We start from the raw sequence: 26,610 nt of genomic DNA on the forward strand, positions 1-26,610 counted from the left end.
CTGACTGCTGGCTATTTATGCCTATGGCATATATATATATATATATATATATATATATATATATATATATATATATATTATACATGAATGAACATCTTAACTTACAGAACCAATTATTATTATTATTACTCTCATGGCAATACATACAAAAGAAAAGAAAAGCATCTGCAAAATATCGACGCAAAAATATGTACAATGTAAAATATGATTAAATTGACACCAGATTTATTTTGAAAGGTAAATTGTAAAACTTCGACTAACCAAAAATACCTTTACTCTTTAAACAGGAATCCGTAAACCGGAAGTAATCTTCGTGACAACATGGTGACAACACAAGCATCAGCTGACTTGACGAGGCTGCAGCTGATCTGATGAGAGATCCATCTGACTGCAACATTCCTCATGTCTGCACTGGGCGGTTTAGAACCCACAGCGGTGAGGTCGAGGTAATGTAGACATTTATGCACAATATATTATCTTTACCAAGACATGTGATTATATTCTGAAAGAAGGAACTGTTATATGATAACATGCATGCTGACCGACTAGGCAGCAGAATGGAGGATACAGCAGCAGCTATATTGGCCCAATCCATCATTATAATAATGTGCCCAGTAAACATGTTGTTGCGCACTGTTTGGTATTAAAGTGTAAAACTTGAGCATGTAGCAACTGAAGAGGTTTATTCCAAATGGATTAACTGTCACTATAGCTCTCCTCTGCTTTCTAGCTAGCTCACTGTTTTGCCTAGCTAAACAACAGGTAGGTTAATGAATTATGTAATTGTGAACAGCCTCTCTTCAGTTCAGTTCTAATCAAACAAGTTGATATATAAGCCTACATATTTAATTTACTCTGAGAGGGTACAAAGTGGAATCAAATGGACACCATTTTTGTAGTCTCTGTTCCTCTGTAGTGGTTCTCAAACTCCTTATTTTAGTTTCCAGGACCCCCATAACTCTTGAGTGTGTGTACAAATGGAATAATTTGGTTACATTTATTTGTACACACATTTAGTTATACACCTGTAAGGGGCCATTTGGAATGCTCTCAAGGGTACCTGGACCCCACTACTTTGAGACCTAATATATAGCACAGTATTTCCAGTGACCCAACATGCACAATATCGGCACCCTGACTCTGTTTGACCAGAATGGAACACAGCCAACGTTCTTGTTTTCACTCTAGGAGCATGGCATGTGTCATGTGTCATAGCATGGGTGTGTGTCACAGCTGGTGTTATAATGCTTCCTGGACTTGCATCAATGACATTGACGCTGAAAAAAAAGAATATAATCAGTGAGTGGTGTTCGGTTTGTAACAAATGAACAGTGTTTCTAGGGCATCGTGTCACACACAATGTCCCCTGGTTTGTGATAGAAGAATGCACTTCAGTAACAAACGTGGCAAAGGCAGGGAACTTCCATTCATAATGCTTCTGGCCTTTGTTGTCTCTGAGTAGGGAGGATGTGTTCAACATGACGTCATGGTAAGGCGGAGCAGCCTGGTTGTTCAGTTGTGGAACTAGGCCATGACAGTTGGAAGACATAATCCTTGGCAAAGCTGGTTTGGGACATAACAGCCATAGGGAATTGCACATCACCCCTCTCTCCACAGGGTGGTGTAGACTCCGCTCAAGCACAAAAAGTAGCCACCGTTATAAACCATGTACAAGTAAAGTGGAGTTTGGAGACCCACAGGGGTCCGTGACGGGGTTCCAGGGGGTCCGTCCCACAGGGGTCCGTGACGGGGTTCCAGGGGGTCCCCAGAAAAAAATAGTTGAAGCATCCAAATCAGTTTAAAGCGGAACTATGTAACTATTTTAATTGAACAGACTGTATTTCTGTCCAATCAGTATGCTAGAGTATGTTAATACAATAAATTATACAATTGGCGTGATTGTATTTTTTCCCCCTACCCAGGATCTGACCTGATGGTCAAGATTCAATGTATCCCCTGATATGGATGTGCGATGACATTTCAACAACCAATATAAACCGATGTCAATATTATGTCATTCTGTATTAAAACAAATGTATATCATTTTGGCCATTCTGAAAAAGGCATATACAGTAAACACTGAATTTGAAAAAGCAAATTAATCTTTATTCCAAAACAAGGGGTGCAACGTTAATGAAATGTTCATATCCCTACATAATCCGCTTGAAAACACTGCTAGAATCTGCAGCCTTCATCATTACAAAAGCCTTTTTCAGGCTATTTCCTTTATAAATGTCAACATAATGGGGGCATAATTATTATAAAATAATTAAAATATCGGCTATCTTATATCTTTTGATATCGGTTTGATACTGATATTGCATTTTAAGGCCAACGTCCGATACCGATATGATGAACAATGAATTCTCCATCCCTATCCCCTGAGCAAGCAGGCATGCTCAATGGTAAAAAAAATAAATAAAAGCTAGGCCAGCCAGCGGTCCAGGCCAAATATATATTAATTTGGGGTCTTCATGGAAAAAAAACAACGTTTTGAGAATGAACCACAGCTGAGTTGTGATTGCACCCTTTTTAACCACTGAACTCCCATAACGCCCGCATTCACCCCCTTAACACAATGTTTGTTTGCACTGTCACCCTGCTACTGCCACATTCTCCGCCATAGCATGTCTCATTGCTGGTGACTGACCAGCCAGCTGAGTAGAGTGTGGTGCGGGGTGACCGGGGTCAACACGACACCGGAGGGCAGGGCAAGGGGGCATCATGTAACTCACCCAGGAGCAAGAGTGACATCCTAGACTAGAGGCTCGGGAGAATGTTGCGCCTTGAGAGCCGAGCATCCACTCTCTCCGCATGCTGTAAATAGAGCTGCTGATCCCATTGGAGATCAACAGTGGTGCTATTGGAGATTGGGGAAGTCCACCCCCCTCTGTACTCATCAGTTATTTTGGGATGTTGACCTGGGCAGAAACTTTGTGTTGTCCGAACACAGGTTTGATTCTCTTTTGCCACCTTGCCGGTGTGATTTTCGTATCTTAGCTGGACTTGGAGGCACTTATGGAGGTCAGCAGGGAAGAGGATAAAGAAAATGAAGACAGTGAGTGTGTGAATTGGTTGGGCAGCTTTAGGCCAAAATGTAGATTTTCCCACGCTTAAACCTGTGTACTTGTTTCTGTTCCCGTTTCTTTATTGCTCTCTCTTTTGAATAGCAGCATAGCATACAGTAGGTTTATGGCATGGCTTACTTTTTAAAGCCTGTAGCTCTGAGACTCCACTCTCCTGTATTTTCTCTGAATAAGCACAGTGTTTCATATTAGATGCATAGGCTTAACACTTCAAGGGCATTATTCATGCTCGAGTCCACAAGCTTTGGTCTTGTGCAACTCGTTTCCAAGCTCCTCTCCTAAAACTAATGGGTGATAAAGTGATAAGGTTGTGTAGCTATTTGAGTTGTCCAAGGCATGGTGGATTATCCTTGTGCTTCATGATTAGTGATGAAATATGCTGGGCCAGCAGCACTGAAGGAAACGTATCAGGGCAGTGTAGCATTTTGAACCTCACCAGTGCGGTCTCACCCACCACCAGAGAACCAACGGAACAAGACTGTTGGATAATTATTATTATTATTGTTTCGGTTTTCTTTAGTTGGCACTAAGGGAAATCTTAAAATAAGAGAACCAGAGTTTGGACTAAAAACAGACATTTTGGCCGTTGGACTTTTCTAAGATGGAGAAGAAATCCACATTGGGTGCATATGTATAGACTGGTATGAGAAGCATTGGAACATGGTATTATTAGTGGGACCCCGTAGAAGTTAGGCCCGATTATTACTTTGTTGCTTTTCGTTATTTTGCAACTCTATCTTGCATCAATTATTTCTGTGTGCAACTCTATCTTGCATCAATTATTTCTGTGTACAACGTAAGTTGTGCAACCCTCAAGCATGAAGACTGAAATCTTCAATTATTTTTGTTTTGTTTTGAACTATGCAATGGCAGAATTCCATTGTATTATGTTTTAATTTGATTGTATGTTTGGACCCCCCAGGAAGTAGTGAGGACTAATGGGGATCTATAATAAACAACAACAAGCACAGTCAGCATACTTGTACGCACTCACGTCATAAAATCTGGTAGACACACACTCAGTTCCCCCTCAGACATGAGCTGGTGATGAAATCGGTGCTCAGCAGACCCTCGCAGATACTGTACACGGACACATTCTGCTGTGAATATGCTATGCACAGCAGCCAAAATAAATTAGGCTCTTTATTACTTCCTTCAGGTCTTACCAATGATACTAATTAAGGCTCTGTTCCATTCTGGTCAGAGTCGGCGTGCTGATATTGTGCATGTTGGCTCGCTGAACACTCAGACTGATACTGTTGGAAACACTCTGATAGTGTAGAAATTGAACAAAATTGGTCCGACCATTTGTCCACTTTCAGAGGGGGTCCTTAAAAAACGTTTGAGAACCGCTGTGCTATACTAAATGGAACAGTGCCTTAATAATTATTATAATTGGTAAAGCCCTGTGAAGGGGAAGAGGATCAATTTCTTTCCAATATGGCTGCTGTGCATAGAGCCTAATGTAAACAAGATGTGTGTGTATTTATTTAGACACGTGGCCTACTTCAGAAGAACATCTAAAGAGTTCAGGGCGCCGCTTCACCAAAGAGGTGCCAGACAGTTAACCTGAATTGAAGTGGCACTCCCTGCCATTCAAGGAAGAGACCTATTTGTTTTGTTTTGTTCTTGGAATAGATAGCACAGGCACTTACAGTTAAGCCTGTCACAATTTTTACATGATGGCCTAATTGCAATATATTGAGATCTTTTTTTCCCTCCATAATCCTCATAATTGTTTCCATTCATCTGCACAAATTCATCTTTTGCAACCTGTTCATACATTTTCAAACATTTTCAAAATATTACAAATATTTATTGGTAACATGCATTATTATATATTTAAGACAGAATTATTTTATTTATTTATATGTTCCAATGTTCAACGACAAAGAACACAATTAAATCATTCATCGCAATTATTTGTATGTAAAAGTTCAGGATCGTGCCATTTTTCAATTGAAGCATTTAGCTGTCACTCTTATCCAGAGAAGCGTGCAGTAAGCAAGGTATTCACATACATTGTAGTACTATAGTGTACAGTGTAGTGCCTGGAAAAATAGGATCCCAGGTAAACCAGAACCTGTACATTGAAACTATAGCATACCACCAGGTAAATGATGAACATCTGCTTAAGTAACATGCTATCTAAATGAACATTCTTAACATTGTGGTCAATAAAACAAATCTACAGTAAGTAGGGTTGACACTATGCCGCATAGTGGCCCTTCAGGCTTTTGTTAAAGTACCTAGTTTTTGTTCTCTTAATAGCTCTTAAAGCTGCGTTCAGACTTGGATGGTTAGAGTGGTGCGATTACTTACAAAGTCAATGCAAAGACGAGATGTTGAGCGAGTGCTGCGAAATGGCGCGCCGCGACATGGCGCAGCACAAATGGGACGAACCGAGGCGAATATTTAAATTCAAGCCTGAACGCACCGTAACACTAACGGTATACAATTTCCTCTCCGTCTCTCAGGTCCTGAGGGAGAGATGACTAAGGAGGATGTTGTGGAGCCTTCCGAGGGGGACTCTGCACTCGGCCTCCACAGTAGGCTGTCGTCTGACCGCCACCCCGGCTGTGGCCTGGAGAGACCCACCGTCCACCAGGTGGCGTCAGCACCCATGCCCACCGACTGTGGTGAGAACCCATACTGTAACACAGTGCTTCTCACAGTGGGTGGACCCCCCCCCCCCTGCTAAATGTGTTACTATAGCATCAACATTTTAACCCTTTTAACCCTTTTTTGAAGTTTTTTCTTTGAAAATGCATGACGCCAATTGTGAAAAGAAACAAAACCATAAAAAATACTCCGAATAGAGACTTCTTCAGTAGCCAAAATACAATGATTAAGATGAATAGTTCATGAAACATCAGTTCAACCTTTGAGTAAATTCAGATTAAAATAAATAAATACATTGTTTTCTGGCCCTTCAAACTTTTATGTCTATTTACTTTTAATAAAACAAAAACAAAACACTTCTCTTATGGGGGTTGTTAATTGGAAAGCCTTGGCTGTTTGGTCAACCTTTACAAGGGTCTCACACCTATACATCTAGCATACAACAATGGTAGATGTAAACAAAGGGTAAATGTCAATGCATTTCCAATGGAAGTCACATGGTTTGACACAACATTTTTGTTGTACGGCTTTCGGCTGTGTTTCGACTGTCCCCCCCCACCCCCCCCCCCATACATCAAAAATGTTGTGTCAAACCATGTGACTTCCATTGAAAATGCATTGTGAGCTTGCAACAAGTCTCATGCATCAGCTATACAACAATCTGTTGTGCAGGTGTGAGTGAAGCCTTAGCCTCAGTCTGAATTATCATTTCGTTTCACTTCATTATTCAGACTGAAAGCCCTCCCCACGGCAGCAGTTTCTGGGATAGGCGTTGTCAAAGCAGAAGACTTCGGCGATTGGTTCATACCAACCAATCAGAATAGTAGGAAAGCGGATGACGTTGTCAATTATGTGGCTATGGCTAACCCGGGTTGCTAACCAAACAAACACAGGGCTACTAGCATGTAAACAAAAGCAGTAAAATATGTTGGATGAAGTTGTTTATAAAACTTGCCGTTTCTGTAAAACTATTTAGCATAGGTCAATTTAATAGCCAGATTGATACGGTAGCGAATTACTGCAGTTCGGGGCAGCCATGTTTGTTGTTTGTCGAGTGACGGGGCTGATGGCCAATCCGCTACTGCGATCGATCAAGACTGACACAGCCGTAGGCAGAGTCACCTGAATCGCCATGACATATTTTTTTTAATGGTAGTGATTCAGGGCTGGAGCCAGGCTAGGGGTCCCTGGCACAAAATTCATTCAAATGATTTAGCTGGTTTAGCTGCCAAATACAATACATTATCAATTTGGGCGTCCTTGACATGAAAATGTTTGAGAAGCACTGCAGGAACACACAGGCATATGCTGTTTACTGTACATAGACAGGACAGATCAAAAGAGGATGGTATTTTAAATTGTGGTACTGTATGAGAAGTAAATGATCCATAGTCCACAGTCTCTCCAGTACTGATGTACAGTACAGTAGCAATTCAACGCCCAACTTGATCATACTAACTACATCGTCACACAAAAGTAGTAGATCTGCCGTTTTTCAATTTGAATCCTGAAACAAAACAGTTTTGGACATACAATATGAGTTTTCCACCCGACAGAGACAAATATATTTCAATATGTAAGTAAACTATGAAAACCTATACAAATAAAGTCCAAGAAAGTACCGTTACAAATTGAGGAAATAAAAAGTAAAGTGAAAGAGTGTGCATCTGATTGTTTGTGTTCTCCTCCTCCTCCTCCTCCTCCCCAGAATTCTCGTTCTTTGATCCCAGTGATCCTCAGTGCAGAGAGGTGTTGCTGGACCCTGCCACCACCGTGCCGGAGCTGTTCGCCGTGCTCAGACAGTGGGTCCCCCAAGTCCAGAAGAACATCGACCTCATTGGCAACGAGGTGAGCCCACCTTTTTAGCCAGGTGCTTGAAATGCACCTGGACTACAACATTCAGTAACTATAAACCAGTGTTGTTTTCGTCGACTAATGCTATGACGAAAAATGTTCGACTACCTTTTTTCACTGACAAAAACTACATAAAAACTAAATAAAAACTAAGCTATGATGACTAAAACTATGACTAAGTATACGGTCGATTTAGTCAACAAATAAAAACTAGACTAAAATGTTAGGAAGGGACTAGTGGACAAGAGATCCACTATAAATAAGTCAATAAGTCATTTTGCACGCATAAAGTGAATGGCAGATTGAGTGGCAAATCGAGAGCAAAGTGAGTGACAAAGTGAGTTTAATGTTGTTTAAAGTAATTTAATGCAATCAAATAGGACTTTTCTGATTGGATGTATGAGCTGTCAAGGCCAGAAAGTAGTTTTTTGCCACTCGGTAGGCGTTCCCGCATAACTTCCAGGTATGATGATGATGTCACGCGCATACCCTCTATTTTGGGCAGATTTTGCATTTATTTTCTTTATTTATTTCCCCCGCAAAACAGACGTAAAGAAAATGTGAAGAAAGAAATAACAGTAATTCATTTTGTGGCAGTGGCACAAAAAAAAACACTCACACAATACCCCCACACAGAGCAAATTGCCCTCAGTAAACAAAAAGCTGTTTTAAGTAGTGCCATATAAACATACCGCCAACTGAAGTTAAATGTGTTTTCATGATGGAAACAATTGCCTGAAGGCTGTTGCCTTTTTAAGAATAGCAAACAACAAGCACTGATTTCTTCCACCTCATAGCTGTTTTGTTTTGTTTGTTTTTTATCCATGAGAAATGCAGTGGATGTCATTTTGGTCTGATGTGGTGATTGTTTTTCTAAAATGTGTTACCAGCGTTGATTTTTAATAGGGCCAACCTCGCCTGTGGTAGGCGACTGCTCACGCAGTTGCAATTTACAGATAGCGTTACATAACGTCGCTTTTGCAGAAACCATGCGTCTCCTATTTGAGCGGTGCCTAACCACTCCAATGATTGGCTGTGTGTGCGTGTGTTCGGTTATTATTGGATTCTTGACAGCACAGCGCAGTGACGGGAGAGTCTGAAGGAGAAACTAGAAAGCAGTTCCCTACGGAAACTGTGTGGGCTCGCCAAAAGACGCAATGTATATAATGTACAGTAGAAAATGTATTAAAGCTGAAGGAAAAGTAAAAAAAAAGAATGTATAAAAATGTGTAAAAAGAATAAGCATAAATAACTGCATAAAGCGGAATAAAGTATGTGGAAGTTGTAGAAGTGTTTTTAAAAGTTTTTCTTTAAATGAAAAAAAAAAAATCTTTATTAAAAAAATTCAAGTTTTTTCTTTTAAGTAAAAAAAAAAAAAGAGGTTAAAGTTTTTTTTTTTTAAGTTTTCATTTTTTTCAAAAAATTACTTTTTTTTCAAAAAATTACTTTTTTTTCAAAATAATACTTTTTTTTCAAAATAATACTTTTTTTTCAAAATAATACTTTTTTTCAAAAAAATACTTTTTTTGGAAAAAATACTTTTTTTTGGAAAAAATACTTTTTTTTGGAAAAAATACTTTTTTTCATTTTTTTGCGTGCGTGCGTGCGTGCGTGCACTTGCGAGAGCTGTGTAAAGGCCAGCCAATAGGAAGACAGGGTGTGTGTGTGCGTGTGTACGTGCGTGCGTGCTCTTGCGAGAGCTGTGTAAAGGCCAGCCAATTGCACAAATAGCAGACCTACAAGCTCACAAGGTATCGCAGAGCAACTCATTGAGATCTTGTAACTTTAATGTCAGCCCTGTAATTAAGCCCTTATATGTCTCAGCTGTGGAAGTAAAAGACTTCCAAGTTCTATGCCAGTACTATGACTGGGAGATTAGAATGGTTCTGAATGGGGGAAAACTATGCCCGAACAAATTGCTCTATCGCAAAAAGTAAAAGTCGAATGCAAATATTTTTTTCGCTGTGAGTGGCCTGAGATATTGACGTACACCATGTGCGATTGTGGTGTTGGTACGATTGAAAATGTGGTTATAAGAGCGAGTTAAGAATTGTCTGCGCGATAATATCCTCGTAAGAATTATACAATGGAGGTCAATGAGCAGATTTGCTGTTTTTGTGTCACTTAAAAGGCCGTAGTTCACATTCTGTATGTCTCTGTGCTTTGGTGGTCACATTGTGTGAAAGAGGACATGTGTGGCTACAAAATGACCAAAGAACATGCGTGTAAAATGAATACTTTGGCCGGGACGACAATTTGTTTGGTAAATTTTCAAGGAAAGAATTTCAGTTTCCACACTCTAGTCAAAGAAGAGCCGCACTCTAAAATGGCACTAATTACGCGAAACGGCCTGCGATTGAACTGCGATTTCGGAAAAACCGTTTAACGTATTCGAATACGGTTTGAACCACGAAAAAGTCCAGAGTCGTGTGAGCGTTCTAAACTTTAAATCACGTTTCTACGACAAAGTATGCCAGAGTAATGAGGCTGCAAAAGTGAGGTTGATTTAGAGATAAATCCCATACAAAGTCAATGGCAGGAAAAAACTATAAATAAAGTTAAATATTTTAAAAAGTATAAACTTTTTCAAAACAACTTTTTCACCAATGAAAGTTCAAAGATAGATGAACATTATAAAGTTTGAATGAAGTTTCAAAGTGAAAGTATGACGGAGTAATAAGAGCTCAAAAAAGTTAACTGTGAAAAATGGGACCTTTCTTCCATCGACTCTCATTATAAAGGATGTAAAAAAAAGTTAAAAAGTTAAAAAGTATAAAAAGTATAAAACTTTGTAAAAAGTTGTATGCAAGCACACATCACTGCAAAGAGCTGAACAGTTTGAAGTTTGAACTAAATTTCTAGCATAAAGTATGTGGAAGTAGTAGGGTGTCAAACAAGACGGCGGAATAAAGAATAAAGAAGTATAAATATAGGCTGGCAATAACTAGTGTGTGCTCGCTGTAGCGAGCCCACAATAACAACGCAAATCCTTGGTGTTTTCACAGATCTTGAAGAGAGGCTGCGGTGTGAACGATCGAGACGGCTTGACGGATATGAGTCTCCTGCACTACTGCTGCAAGGCAGGAGCCCCCGGCATTGGTTAGTACAGTTGTTCCCAAACTGGCGGTCCCCGAATTATTTTGCCGGGGTCCTTAGATGATTGGCTTAATGTGCAATATTGTTTTCTCACTCAACGGTAAACAAACCAACACGCATACCACAAGGTGGACGTTCATGACATCACGTGCGTCTCAAATTTGAGGTCCGGGCTAGGCTAGGCTAAACTTCCGCTCGCTTGAGCCATTGAGTTATAATTTTACTTCCGACAGTCTTCCGGTTGCTTCAAAATGCCACTGAGCAACTTCTATTGAAATAAATAGCGGGGGGCCGGGCTAACGCTCTGGTTCGGTCTTTATCCTTTTATTACTCTATGGTTGGTACCCTAAACATACAGACATACATAGGGACATACATAGGGACAGACCTTGCTGGTCACTGGAGTGGCTGCACCACTCAAAAACCCTCTGCCTCTCCTCCTGGTCCCCCTGCAGGCGACGCGGAGACGGCGGCCGCCTTTGCCCGTCAGCTGCTGGCGCTGGGGGCGGAGCCCAGCCTGCGCTCTCGCTGGACCAACATGAGAGCGCTGCACTACGCCGCCTACTTCGACGTGCCCCAGCTCGTCAGGGTGGTGCTACAGGCATCCCACCCCGGAGGTGAGAGGTCCGGGGGGCCGGGCTAACGCTCTGGTTCGGTCTCTATCCTTTTATTACTCTATGGTTGGTACCCTAAACATACACTGTGCCCCCCATGCAGGCACAGTGACAACGGAATGCAGTCAAGGTTGCGCCCTTTATTACCTAAACAGGAGAGAGATGTGCCATAATTTTTTTATCACGACATTCATGCATATTTTTTTATCATGAAGTTCATGCATATTTATATTTTTATCACGACATTCATGCATATTTATCTAGACATTCATGCATATTTTTTACCACGACGTTCATGCATATTTTTTATCACGACATTCATGCATATTTTTTATCACGACATTCATGCATATATATGCGCACGGCGACGTATATCGTATATTTTCTTCTCACCAACCACGCTATTTGATGCGATTACATTCACACCTCTCTGTACCCTCTCTCTCTCTCTCCATGACCATGACCATGAGATATAGAGCAAAATACAGCACGAGAATATAGTTTCACATGGCTATGCACACACCACACATAGACTTGTTGTTGGTGTATTGCGCAATGGCATTTGGCCTGGGTCCTTATTGGTAGGTTAATATTCACAGTTTATCTGTAGCGGTTCGCAATTAACCTATTGTTCAAGCTTCGCACTCAGCACCAATACAAATGAAATCACCAGTCCTCACTGGACTAGTAGGCTGATATATTTATTATTGGATGCAGCAGAGCAGAGCCTTTGCTCACTGCAGTTGATGCAACATATTAAGTTTTAAAGTTGTTAACCCAATAAAGTAAAGTACCTCAACATTGGACATAAGTACAGTACTTAAGTAAATGTACATAGTTACTTTACACCACTGGTGATGGGCTCAAAGATGGTGGATTTGGAAAGGTCAGCCATCCCAATTGTAGCCACTAGAGCAGAAATGGTTCCCAAATTACTTTCAAACGTATCTCCTACTAGCTCCACCAGCACGCAACAAGCATCAAAGGAATTGTTTTAGTTCTCCTGGATCTCTTCTTCACAAGTCCCTCTGTAACATTTTCATCTAGTCTATTTGTTGACGAAATTATCAACATATATATAAAAACGTAATTGTTTTTCTTTTTTATTAAGTAGTATGTAGTGTTCATCAGTGAAAAAAGGTAGTGGACAAACATTTTCCACCATAGTTTTAGTCGATGAAATAAATTCTCTTTCGCCATCTTTGCACCTTCAGAAGGCTGTTTGGGGGATTGTTTTTGTGAGTAATTGTGTATATTCTTTTCAAGTCGGGTACTGTTACCACAGCACCAACCACACATTACAATTTTAGATCTTTTGCTGTGTGCGTGTGCGTGTGCGTGTGTGTGTGTGTGTGTGTGTGTGTGCGTGCGTGCAGTGCAGTGCAGACTTCTGAGTTTGGAAATGAGCAGATTGGGAGATAGTAAATTAGTTGGAGAGCCTCTTTCCCAATGATTGCTTTTTGAAGCACTTTCAACCTAGTCTCACTAATTTGGGAATGTCGGAGGCGGACATTTTCCGAAATTGCCGAAAGTAAAAAGAAGAAGCAGGTGACACTCATTAACTCATTAACTCCCTTATGTTTTGGGAGTGCCCCCTGCAGTGTCACCGGCCCACAGGTTGAGAACCACTGCTCTAGGGTTACTTTTATCACATTTACAGTAGACCTGAGGACGCATCTGTGTCACCTTAGCGATTAACCACATTAACCATTATTTTAAACATTAGCTATTTTAGAAAATCGTGAAAATGTGGCGCAAACCTTTGAATATATATTCTTTCGCCAGCAAACATTTTGAACTCAAATCTTTTCTTCTGGGGGGGGGGGGGGGGGGGGTCCCTGGAACAACATATTTTCAGATGGGTGTCGGCGGGCCGAATACATCTTGTGGGTCCTTGACATGAAAATGTTTGAGCACCACTGATTTCAGAAAGCTGAGCATGATTTTTAAGACATTCATAGAATCGGGGCCTCGGGTCTTAATGGGTTAAACCCCTGGCGGGTCTTAGAGAATTTGACTCACATTGCCAGTAGCACATTTTTCCGTTTTCGCCAACAAATAGCCGCTCTACAAGCCGATCTACTAAGCTCACAACGAGCTTGTAGATCGGCCATTTTTGGTCTAATGTTCGCCCCGCAATATGGACGCTGGGGTTCAAGTGGTCAAGGCCATGCACGTTATGTGTGAATATGTGAAGAGCAGCAAAACCCATCTCTCTCTCTCTCTCTCGCCCCCTTCACAGAGGTGGATGCCACCTGCAGTGACTTTGACTTTGGCACGGCCCTGCACATCGCCGCGGCCAACCTGTGCACCTCGGCTGTCAAATGCCTCCTGGAGCTGGGAGCCAACCCCGCGTTCAGAGTGAGTTCTCTTCAATGGCCGAGACTAAAAAGTACTCGCGTGTTTTACTTCAGTGAAAGTATCAATACGGCAATGTAGAACTCAAATGTGCTCCCATTTCAAGGTTGCAATTGTATAAAGATCTTTTGAACATAGCAGATCTATCGCGACGCATTGTGAGCTTGTAGAGCTTGTGAGCTTGTAGCATTGTGAGATTGTATTTTCAGAAATAGCCTAAAGGTATATACGGCTGGTTTTCAAATAAATGTGTAGTAAAAGTACAATATTTGCCTCCGAGATGTAGTGGTAAAAGTACTGGAAATTGGAAATACTCAAGTAAATTACAAATAACTCAAAATTGTACTTATAAGTACAGTACTAACTGTAAGTAAATGTACTTTCCACCACTGGTTCGAGTGCACACAACACACACGGGGATGCGAGAAGCAGAAGAGACGCTACTAGGGCTGTTTAGCTGAGACAGCCCGTGAGAGTCTAGACGGGAGGGAAAGCGTTCCGTCAGCAGCAGCTGTCACCCCTTCTGTGCCGCTCACACTTACTCTTTGTCTTCCCGCGGTTTAATTCGCTTATGTCAAGTCAGTCAGTCACACCGAGAGACTAGCGGCTGCGGTTAGAACTCGCAAAAAAAAAATCAAGCCTGGATGCGGACAGAATGACACACGCCGAGAGATCATGCACAGTGATCCGTCAATTTACCAGTGGTGTAAAGTAACTACGGTAAATACATTATACTTGAGTACAGCAGTTGAGTACGTTTTTGAGGTACTTTTACTGTAATTGAGAAATCTCATTCATATTTTATGCCTCTGCTCCTACATTTCAGAGGCAAAAATAATTACGTTTTACTACATACAGCTTTAATTACTATAGTTACCTTGCAGATTTAGATTATTTCGTAGCTGTTGGGTTAAAAGGAAGTATTTGCACATGCGAACTGCCTCGCTTATATCTCTTATATAACCACGGTTACTGCGTAACTTCCAGTTTCCCACCTGACAGACGATTTATAACCTTCATCATGCGGCGGCCACGTTAGCATGGAATTCACCGCAACGGGAGTTTGTGGCTGATCACCTCCCTCCAGAGTAAAGGGCGTTCTCTCGCTCTAAAAGTCTTACATTGTTCAGCAGTGTGCCTACTGCCTAGTGCAACATGCAGCGTTCATTACAGTCAATAATTCAGCAGCTGTTTGTTTCTCTCGCTCGACATCATCATTCACCGCCCACCCCCCTTTGTGTAAAGTAGATAAATGCTCAAATCTGTGATGTATGGATGCAATTACTAAGTGCCTCATATATTGGCAGCCGCACCGGGGCCACTTGTATGACAACCCCGGTGGCAGTTATTTTCATTGCTGCTGTTTAGACTGTGTGTGTGTGTGTGTGTGTGTTTGTGTGTGTGTGTGTGTGGGGGGGGGGGGGTCAGGACGAGTTATTGGTCCCCGGCTGCTCATCTGTCAGCGTGTTTATCGGGGGGGGGGGTACTTTTTAAACTGTATGCCCTCACCCGATGCTCCTACCCCACTCGGCCCCAAATAAAGTGCATAAAATTACCTTGATTCGACAGAGACCTTTTGCGGAAAGCAGGGACACATTCCTCAAGTTCATGAATTGCAATCTTCTCTCTTCACACGCAGGCCTGACCTTAATGCCATTTCAGATTGAGGTGATCATACAGTACAAAACATCCATGTTTTAAGAACTCAATAGAAAATCCCCACGACCTCGCGGTACTGTTTCAGCTCTTGTGATGAAAACGAAAGTCTTTAATGAATTGCAATCTTCTCTCTTCATACGCAGGCCTGACCTTAGGGTGGGGGGTTGATCTTGCGACTCACTTGGCCATACAAAAAAAAAGTATTTGTTTGGAATACAGATTTGGCAATGCTTTGAAGATCCCCCTACATTTATGAACTTTGTGCAAAGGTTGTCTTTGTGCCCTGCACGCTTTTTAGAAGGTTCTCAGAAAAGATCCCTGATTCCAGGTTGACATTTACCTTGAATAGGAGGGATATACGTATAGGCCAGGCTCTCTGTAGGTGATTAGAAATGCTGTCAAGACCTGCAGACATTGGGGAGGCTGTGCATTTTAGCTGATAAGCCCTAAAGCCGTTTATCCCTGAGGATTCCATTTATCAACTTCTGATGGAACAAAGTGCACGGTATCGTATGTGATGATGATGCTCGTGTGATGTGGCATTTCATTTTTTTCATTTTTTTTAGTTTTTGCAATGAATAAATTTCGTTTCCCCACTGGAGGTCAGCAAAGCACCGCGCCACAAGCACACATCTCACCAACGTGGGGATGAATGGGGAGGGAGAGAGAGTGCCTCACGTTGGACCCTATCCTATGTGTAGAACCCACGAGCTCCAAGCTCCGAGAAGAACATATCTGCGTCGGTGGATGAACATGAATCATTATCCGCTTTAACCCATTTAGACCTGAGGACAATTCTACAAATGTCTTCTAAATCTAACCGTTTTCTGAAAAACCCATGTTTCTATGTCAGTGGTTCCCAAACTATTTAATGTAAAGGAGCCCTAGAATTATATTTATTTGGCCTCCGACCCCCATCTCAAAATATGATGTTCCAGGGACCCCCCAGAAGCAAAGATTTGAGTTTAAAACGCATGCTCGTAGCTAAAGTATAACATAATGCTTAAAACACCAAAAGGAGGTTCCCGTTCAGAATGGGTTAACCCTTTTATTTTGAGACCCAGCGGTCTGTAAAATGTGTGTACTCTACTACTCATCTTCTCCCAAACCGAAAAGCAAATCGCTGTTGAGCGGGGATTATTTAGATTTGGGCTTTTATCTTTTTGAGGTTGTGTTGACTCTGGGGTCGGCTACGACCGGCCCGAGACCCCTCTGGAGATTTGCGGGTTTCTATAGTGGGTTCTATTATCGCTTAGTCAGCGATCACTCAACAGAATATTTATTCCTCCCTCGTCGCCAGACCTCTAGCTGGCACCAACTGTGAGTCAGCTAGTCAGAAATAGTGTGTGTGTGTGTGTGTGTGTGTGTGTGTTCACAAAATGATGACTGTTTCAGTCGAATCTACTGTTGTTTGTTTATCAGTTTATAAATGCACAAAGTTAATTCTTTGTGCATTTATATACTGTGCACTGTTGACCTTGTGCAACATGAATGTGACTATCATGCCAATGATTGATGCTGCACACAACACCAAACAGCATTTCATCGCTGTTGGCCAGAAACCTCTTATCTCCATATACTGTATATTCTTTTTCTTCGTAAATCAGCGCCCTACTTTATCACACTACAGCGCACAAAGGCACCAAAATGGCAGCAGACCCGTTTTGAGCTTGTAGATCTGCTACTTTTGATACTTTTGAATTTGAATCCTGAAATGTAACGGTGTTAATTGGACATATGAGGTTTCCACCCGACAGAAGATTATGTTTGTTTAAAAGTCAGAGATCAGCCGTTCCCAATCTTTTCTGAATCGGCATGATCGCAGCTTTTTCAGTTTTCTGAAATACCTATGTTATTGTATCAGTGGTGCTCAATATTTCATGTCAAGGACCCCAACAATTATAATGTAATATGCCTCCACCCCCCCATCTGAAAATATGTTGTTCCAGGGACCCCCCAGAAGCAAAGATTTGAGTTAAAATGTTCACTCTGTAACAATATATATTCAAAGATTTGAGGCACATTTTCACAATTTTTCAAAAATAGCAGACCTACAAGTTCATAGTGCGGCACTCGGTCCCACACTATGAGCTTGTAGATCTGCTATTTTTCACTAGCTAAAGTATAACATGATGCTTTAAAACACCAAAAGGGGTTCCCGCCCAATCGTAGTGTTTTGCCAATTATTTGTGCGCCCACTTGCTAATATCCTCACAGCCTACCAGCGGAGCCCCGGGCCACATGGTGGGTATCGCTGGCTCTGCTAGAAGTCCAATCTTCTCCACACAGCTGTGTTGACAGTCATGCGGTTTGCGAAAACGTGCAGCGCTGGCCGTTGCATGATGACTATGAGGTCAGAGGTCACTGAGAGCCTCGGCATCAGCACCTTGTGAACATCCTGTGAACATTTCGGGGCCTCGACAATCCATCATTTGGATGCTTTCCTTCAGTCGCTGGTTGTCCACCTGTGTCACAAGGGACTGTAACATCTCTCTCTCTCTCTCTCTCTAGTGTTTTTAAGGATGGTGGTGTGTTTTCTGTAGCTAAAAACAGTGTTGACCATTATTAACAGTCAATACTGTAATAGAAAGGAAAATGCCGTGGTTTACCAAGGCATAACTATAAATGCAAGTCTCTGTCTCTCCCTGTGTGATTGACACACGCATTTGAGAATTCGATACACGTGTTCCACCCTACCACAGGGGGTGCAGAGTCGGTCGGACCCACGGTTGTCCAGAACCGCCCACAAAAGGCCTCTGCCCGGGCTCTGGACAGGGTCCCTGGCCCAGTGTCCATATATGGAGCTGGCCTGTTCTGACGTCTGCATAGACTCCATATTTGGGCATGCCTGACAAATAACTCCATATATGGGCATAAAAGGAAGACAGACGGGAACCGCTGTAGAGGCTCCAATGGGCACCGCTCTAGTTTTACTTTGAAGTGAGAGCTGTTGCTGACTTTGACCACGTTCAACCCGGCACCCCAAATGTAGGCATGTCATTGCATTTGTCATGATTGAACATTTCAAAGCTCACGTGTCTCATAGCGACACGTGGGCTTGCATATCTTTTCTTGCCGCCATTGGTAGTATATAATGGGCTTAAGTGGTTAATCATGGCCACTCTTCCTTCATTCCATTAGCAGAGGGCTGATGTTCTAGAAGAGCGATCGTCACTCACAAGTTAACTCGCCTGCCATTATCTGCAATTTGCCGAATCCTCCGTCGCTGGAAAATGCACCTGTCCATGTGACTGCAATGATGGGCTATCCCGATAAGACACGTGCCTTGCCATCTGGCCTAATCAAGAAAATTACCCCAGGGAATTTGAGGGATTTCACTCATTTCCTTGCAGCCACTCAGCCATTTGTTTCGGCTTCCTTCTCAGTTCTGTAGACAAAAAGGTGGCTGGCCTCTGCACCGCGGGTGCCACAAAAACTCAGTTTAATGAGAGCTTATTTTCTTTTGGGGCTCTTTGTCTGACAGTGTTTACTGGCTGCCGCAGTGTGTGTGTGAGAGGAGGCACGGCATTGTTGTGACGTCTCCAGACAACACTTGAAAGGAAGCGCGTTGGAAGTGTCTAAATGCAGCTATTGGAACGAAATCTCCATCAGCGCGGGCGGCATAGGGGGAGGAAAGTGGCAAGGTGACAAGGTGTCCCACTGAATACTACCGCGAGAGGAGGAAAATGCACAAGGAGCATTACTTTGTGTGGGTTGACATTTCCATTCAGTACATGACAGAGCGGTGTCACCGTGAGGGGCGAGATGGGGGAAAGGAAAATGAGTCACAGCCTCCTACAGTAGCCCGTCCCTGGCACTGCCATTATGCGTCTCTTTGGTTACTTAAGAAGGCTCTTGCAATGGAGCACAACTTATGAACATCTTAATGAGCCATTGGCTGTGGTACGTACCGGCTGTACGGTATATGCATGCAAAAAACAGCCATCAAGGGATTGCTGGGGACTCTCAACATGCATGAAATTAACATGAAATTTGAGGGGTTTTTTTTCTCCAATCTCTTCAACATATTTTATATCACCGTAACCCCGTAACCATTATCCGCACACGCACAGATGTTGAACTCCATCAGCGCATCACTAAGCAAGGTGTCCATTAGCGCAGCGTTAGCATATGAAAGTGGGGCCTTGGCTCAGACGGCGGCCCCTTTTTTGATGATTCATAAAGAAGCACTCGTGTTGCCTGCAGCAGCCATTGGTGAGTGTGAGTGCGCCTCAATTACTCCGGCGCTAGTTCCGAATGAGCTCCATTCGTCTGTCACACCTCCGCAGCCATCACCCTCCTCCCCGCTAAACACCCACCCACCCACAACACTCCCGCCTCTGTCTCTGCTCTCGCTGACAACAGTTTCTCGGAGCCACTCCATGTGGCATGTCCCTACTGATTAGTTGCTCTGAAGCGCACTGATGGGCAATTTTGCACTCGGGCCAGAAGAAAGTAACAGTTTGAGACCGGCGGTGGCACTCATCTCAACAGCCTTTCTCAAGTGTTGGAAATAAAAGTCCACCAGTGGTCAGGTTCTTGCGTTAATCTTTTGATGTTTTTTCCTTATTGTGTGGTATGTGAGATTAGTATTTGCACGCTTCTTTCTTTCTTTCTTTTTGGGCTTTTATACCTTCTATTGATATGACAGTAGACTGACAGGACATGGGGAGCAAAGGTCGTCTGGATCGGGATTCGAAGAATTTCAAACCCGCGACACGCTGTCAGGCTGGCATCGCAGCCTTGGGTGCCCGGACCCGGGCCTCTGTTTTCTATCTAATCTAGACAAATATCCCCTCATTCATTTCCCCTCCCTCCCCCTTCACAATTTCACACCTAAATCCTTGGCCTTGCGTTGTCTTCCAGAATGAGAGAGGGCAGTGCCCAGTAGACGTGGTGCCCGACCCTCTGGACATGCCCTTGGAGATGGCAGACGCAGCCGTCGTGGCCAAGGAGCTTCGGACTCTCCTGAGGGAGGCCCTGCCCAGACCCTGCTCTCCTCTGCCTCTCACCGTGTCACCTCACCCGCCCGCCGCGCTCTCTGATAAGGCCCGGGCACAGCTGACCTCCATGGGAATCCGACTAGGCGACCGCGTGGTCATCGCTGGTCAGAAGGTGCGTGGGAGGGGGGGAATTAAAAAACTTCAGTGCACTGTGCCTACACATGTTGCGACCGGAGGTCGCAACATGTGTAGGCACAATGCAAGGAATAAATGCATTCGCCATGTATCCGAAGGAAGTCTGATCCAATCACTTTTAGATTTCTCCAGTTTAATCTTGAGTTTAAGTTTTGTTGTGTTCAAGATCTGATTTTATGCATGTTTAAGCCTCCAGGAAAATCCGTGTTGAGGTTCTTGTACGTCCTAGCGCACCCTCAAAGATAGGGGGCGAGATAAGAATATTCAGAATTTTTCTTTTTTTTTGGCATTTCGCTTTTCGCTTGCCGTATGCTAACGCATTAGCTTGTCATTGACTCCCATGTTAGCGCGGCGGAAAGAATGACTCGTATCTCCTAATCCAGGGCGCTCTCCGTGGTGTTGAATGGATCGATATGCTGGCGCTTCATTTCTGCTCCTCATCCGTCTCTCCCGCAAAATATGAACGCTTTTTGGAGCGTAAAAAAATTAATTAAGATGATCGGGGATGTGAGCTCACTTTGTAAAGTCAACTTTTTTAAGAAAGTGTTTCCGGTTCATGGCTTTCAGAGTAAAAGCGATCAGACAACTCTGGCACCCCGGAGCTTCTATTTTGATGCACTTCCGGCACTGATTGTGTTAAGACCTGAGGCTGATTCATTACAGAAGAACACAGTACTACTGAATCCCAGGACCCCCAAAGGGTGACATGATTGCGTCATTTCTCAATTTAGTGAATCCAAGGATGCAGGATGCAGGCTATTCAAGATTGTTAAAAAAGAAAATGTTAAAAAATGGCAGATGTACAAGCTTGCAGTGCAGCACAAATATTGTATATCTGATATTTAGAACCACTGTTCTGAATCCTAAGTGTTTCTTTTCTGAAAAATGTATGTTGCTATATCATACAGTATACTGTAGCAGTGTAGCCACAATCTAAAATGACACGGATGCTTTCCCAGATTGAATGGGTTAATGGCATTTTCTGGCTTTGTCAACGGCACGGATTTCATATTACTGGAGGTACGATTGGTTCTGCTTTGTTACAAATATCACTATGAACTCTTTGCTTTCTACCATTGTCATTTGTGAATATCATTAACTATTTTTTTGACTTACTTTGAGATGCTCTTTACAGGGACATGTGTGTATCTCATTTTAAATGAGAAACCAAATTTTGAAAAAGGCATAGTGAAATGCTCACCAACTTCTTTTGGGGCAGATTTTGTATGCATTCTCTCTCTCTCTCTCTCTCTCTCTCTCTCTCTCTCTCTCTCTCTCCACTCAGGCAGGCAGGCAGGCAGTCACACAGACAGACCAGAATACTCTGACTTTATGTCACCCAGTTGCACATTGCCACTGAAAATAACAAATAAGCCATTAATGAATTTTCGTGACACACTGGGAGCAAAATCGCAGAGCGTCGAATTCTGCAGATTGGCTAATCAAAACCCTATTATCTCCCCTGTGCGCTCTCATGCAGTCCCACACTTTGATCTCTATTTTCCTTTTTAATTATATCTCTCTCTGGCTGCTTTTTTATAACTGTAAAGAGACTCATCAAAACATAGTTGAGATTCTGATAGAGGGGTTTGCCCCTGCCACGAATCAGCAGCACACCAAAATGAAAACATATCGACTTTTTCTCTCACCATTGTCCTGATGCCACGGGCACTACTGGATGATCAAACGTGCGTACTGCGCTGAAAGGGTTTCTATGGCCTATGCCAAACGTGTGTTGACAGTGCTATTTTGTGTTTAACCCCATTAAACCTGGTCTCTATATTCATTATATATTATGTTACAGTACAAGTGAGAAACCAGTAGAAGTGAGAAAAACGTGGAATGCCCCCCTCTGAGAGTGTACAAATGTTTTGTACATTCTCAGAGTTAAATTAACATTGATTTTTCAATATAAATTGGCGGTCCCAGAGAAAGAACTGCCATTAAGTGGTGGTCCGTAGACTAATGCATGTCAAACTGGGGGTCCTTGAATTTAGTTTGGGAACCACTGCTGTAACATACATCAAAGCATAATTATATACGGCATGAGTGGTTAACCTTGCCAAAATGACTGAAGGTGTTTGGCTCTGTGCCCTGCCGCACAGGTGGGCACCCTGCGGTTCTGCGGCAGCACAGAGTTCTCCGGAGGCCTCTGGGCGGGAGTGGAGCTGGACCACCCCGAGGGGAAGAACGACGGATCGGTGGCGGGGGTGCAGTATTTCACCTGTCAAATCAAACATGGTGGGTTCACCAACAGCACCACCCAGAAACACACTTAGCTGCTCAAGAAAACGTTGTTGAACTGCCCACCAGTGTTGATTTCGTCGACTGAAACTATGACGGAAATTGTTCGTCGACTACCTTTTGTTTCACCGGCAATGCGAAATCAAAACTACGCTTTGATGAGAACATGTGTGACGAAAACGTTAGGGAAGTGAGTAGAGAAGAGATCCAGTATAACTAAGACCAGTCCTCTATTTTCAGCATGCAACCAAGTGTAAAATGACTTATACTGGATAAGTAGTCCTAGTTGTCCACTAGTCCCATTTGCAGACAGGCAGGTGTCTCATTATACATCTTTATAGCTACCGGAACAAAGGACTCTCTTAAGTATTTTGATTGTCCCCTTGGGGGAAGACATTATACACCTCCTGCTAAACCTTCCCACTATAGAGCACCGAAGTCCTGACATAACTCGCTCATCCCGACGATTCCCCTGGTTCGTGGAAGTAATTTCTCTATGGAGAATAACATGGGGTGATCTTAATATCGTCTACTATAAGCGTTGTGGTCCAAAAATAAACAAGCTGTCTCGGCGTTATTGTTAGGGAGGTGTCTCTGTATCGTTTGCAACAGTCAGTCACTCATACAGTATATGATACAGTCTGCTTCTAGCGAAAATGTAACTAATTCAGCAGCAGTAACATTAGCGTTTTCTCTCAGTCAGTTGATTCTTCATATCCATATGAGTGAAGCGGCCGGGGTGACATGTTTATTTTTCAAACACAGTTGTTATATGAGGCGATCTAAAATCGCCTCAATGGGGATTTCTGGGGACTGACGCCCTCTACTGAAAGTGACGTCAGACTTCGGTGCTCTATATCCAAGCGAAAGGGGTATAAGTGTCCAGCAGAGACAATGACACTTATACAACAAACAATGTGCAAATCACTAACTGTAAAACTTCAACGTTTGTCAGAAGTCAGTATTTTCTGTACAAACAAATCGTTAATTCTGTGGGGAACACAACACCATAATATATGAATTCTTGGCTTCACCTTTTTGAATTTGACAAAATGGCAGTCAATATGTGGTCCTGTGGGGTTCATGTGATTTTAATCTTCCCTGTCTTGAAATTGATTTTTATTCCTCACGGGGCTGCGTCTCACCTACAGGAATCTTCGCTCCCCTGTCGAAGATCAGCAAGCCACTGGAACGACGCAAAACGAAGGCCTCCGCGCCGGCACGGCCCCCTCGTCGCATCGACCTGTCCCGCGTCACTTCCAAGATTAACACAGGTAACTCGCCACTGGCGCCAATAGGTTGTCGAAAGCCCAAGGGCATTCCTGTGAGATGATTCTAATCTCCTCTCGTCCAGGTTTAGCTTTGTGATCAAAACGTTCCTGCCTGAAGGATCCTTTGGGAATAACGCTGGAGTTGAGGTTGGTTCTGCAGTTTTTTGGGGAGAATGGGGTTGTACTTGAATGAGCAAAAGATAAATGGACAGACTCCTCCCAATGTGTCCCCATGGTCAAGACCAATAACTGTTGACGTTGACTCGACTTCAGGAACTTTCAGACAGGAGGTGCCAATGCTGACAATAATCATATAATAATAGGACATCTCTACACGGTAAAAGCCTCTGTGTTAAAGGACAATTCCAGGCAACAACATTTAGCCCCATTTTCCTGTTTATTACCTATTGTTTCTGTCGTGTAAAAGATTAAAGTTATGCTAGTACTGTAGCTTTCCCTAGGCCAACCAGCTTAGTACGGGGGCATACAGTATATGGTCGTTCGGCTGTTAGGCCATCTACATCCCACAAAACGGCAATTTGTTTTCTACAGGCCGCATCAGATGCTTAATCAACCGTCTGACAACCAGTGAGCTCAACCAACCAGCGAGACTGCATAGTCAGTCAGGATTTGAATCGATATGACCGGGCTGATATTTATTTGTTTATTTGGCATTGATCTTATTATATTTCCACAGGTTCCGCAGACTACTCTGAAGTGCAGAGCTGCACAATGTTAGAAACAACAAAAGCCTATTCTCCATTAGTTTTTGTTTTGATTATTATTTCAATATAAAGACATTGAAAAACTAAAAAAACATCTATTCAAACTAATATTTGCATGATAGCAGCCAGGCATGTGGTCATATTCCCTGTTATTGTTGTATAGGTTGAAAAATCTTGCAACAGCCTAGTAAAGTAGTTCATAAATGATCAAAATGACAATATATAACATACACTTCTTTGCAATACAGTAGTAATGTTGTGGCGATCAGCCAATATAATAAACATTTCATTCAGTCACACCCACTGATACTCTTGACAGTTACGTTGTCAGTATGAATGGTGCTGGTTGGCTGGTTGACGTTCAGTATGAATGGCGTTATGGGAAAGGAAAAGGAAAGGTACTATGTTTGCCCAGGGTAACTGGACTAAGGTCAAGAACTTGTTTACAGCCAGGCCCTGCTCATAGAACATTTCATGGTAGAGGTTCAATGCCTTGTCCAAGGGCACTTCAGCGGTGGTAATTTTAACGTGCCGGTCCGGGGATACGAACTAGCGACCTTCCAATATCAAGACCGCTCCGCAAACCGTTCGGCCACCGCTGCCTATCACCGCTGGGAGAGTGATAGGAGGTGGCTGTGTGGAGACCGATGTGAAGAAGATTGAAGTTTTATTCCTTACCCTGTGAGCAGTAGTAGCACGAGCCACGAGCAAAGTTTACAGTTCATCCCCATCCATCCATCCATCCATCTTCAACCGCTTATCCGTACTCGGGTCGTGGGGGCAACTGCTCCACCAGAGAGCTCGAGATTTACCTCTCCAGAGCAACATTAGTGACTTCCTCCTGGGGGATCCCGAGACGTTCCAAGGCCAGTGAGTCGATGTAATCCCTCCATCTGCGCCTTGGTCTGCCCCGCCCCGGGGTCTCCTCCCAGTGGGACGTGCATCGAGGACCTCCCTAGGGAGACGCCCAAGAGGCATCCTAACTTGATGCCCGAACCACCTAAACTGGCTCCTTTCCAGGCGAAGGAGCAGCGGCTCTACTCCAAGTCTCTCCCGAGTGACTGAACTTCTCACCCTATCTCTAAGGGAGCCACCCGTCATTTCGGCCGCTTGTATTCGCAACCTTATTCTTTCGGTTCATCCCTGTTTCATTGAATAAAAACATTGGACGATCGCCTGACATTAATCCAGTGTCGACCGAGCCAGTCGACACTGATACAGCGTCTTGACTGACAGTGTTGCTGCGTCTCTGTCTACGTAGAGGAAAGCATCTGAGCCAGCATCTTTTGAAGAGAAGCTGAGTTTACTGTGGGTGAGCTAGGGGCTAGCAACGGAGCTCACTCAGTCACTACACACAAATATTTTGAAATGTTAAAATCACACCCGTGTGAAGTGAGTGGTGCAACTCCGTGTGGGGGTCCCTGGAGGGTCCCCGGAAGTTCCAGATCCACCGGTTCCCATGAGCCGCCCTGCGTCCAAAAGGGTTAAGAAATGACAGTTGTCATGTGTGGGGGTTCCCACAAAAATGAAATAAAATCCAATGACTTAGTGTCTGTCAGGTTTGGTCACAAATGTAACTATCAAATGGGTCCATTTGGTCCAAATGGGTCAATTTTTACAATCTCTTCACATGACGTCATGTGAAACTTGATGGTTTAGTGGCTCTATTGTCCACTGACAAAATGTAATGTAATGTAATTTTCTCATAAGAGAGGATCCTTTTTTCGGCTTACATTTTACAAAATAATAAAATGATTAGTTTTGCATACATGTGTAAACTGGAAAAATCTGGCAGATCGTAATATTGACATTCTGTTAATTTCGTTCACATTACAGTTGTAACCATACCGTACCTTTTGGTTGGATGTAAAACCTGGAGAGAGAGAGAGAGAGAGCATAGTGCCAACCATTGCTATAGCTTTGTGTCATGCTGCTTTTATGGT

The 26,610-nt window shown here is 43.0% G+C and overlaps 1 protein-coding gene across 4 annotated transcripts in view; it reads left to right on the forward strand.

Moving 5' to 3' along the window:
* Nucleotides 1–362: 362 nt before the first annotated feature.
* The window catches only part of LOC308329687 (CAP-Gly domain-containing linker protein 4), a 164,250-nt gene continuing 138,002 nt past the window's right edge, over nt 363–26,610 (forward strand). For 3 of the 4 annotated variants that reach the window (XM_080784178.1, XM_080784179.1, XM_080784180.1), the window contains exons 1-9: nt 2,917–3,058; nt 5,564–5,725; nt 7,417–7,556; nt 10,568–10,661; nt 11,114–11,275; nt 13,515–13,633; nt 20,156–20,404; nt 22,533–22,668; nt 23,823–23,945. In XM_080784178.1, coding sequence (XP_080640304.1) covers nt 3,019–3,058; nt 5,564–5,725; nt 7,417–7,556; nt 10,568–10,661; nt 11,114–11,275; nt 13,515–13,633; nt 20,156–20,404; nt 22,533–22,668; nt 23,823–23,945 — 1,225 coding nt within the window. In that variant the 5' untranslated portion in view covers nt 2,917–3,018. Of the gene's footprint in view, nt 447–2,916; nt 3,059–5,563; nt 5,726–7,416; nt 7,557–10,567; nt 10,662–11,113; nt 11,276–13,514; nt 13,634–20,155; nt 20,405–22,532; nt 22,669–23,822; nt 23,946–26,610 lie in introns of those variants that run through there. The other variant, XM_080784181.1, reaches the window with a different exon arrangement.

Source organism: Protomyctophum bolini (genome assembly GCF_963924005.1).
Source record: "Protomyctophum bolini genome assembly, chromosome: 15".
Taxonomy (NCBI): domain Eukaryota; kingdom Metazoa; phylum Chordata; class Actinopteri; order Myctophiformes; family Myctophidae; genus Protomyctophum; species Protomyctophum bolini.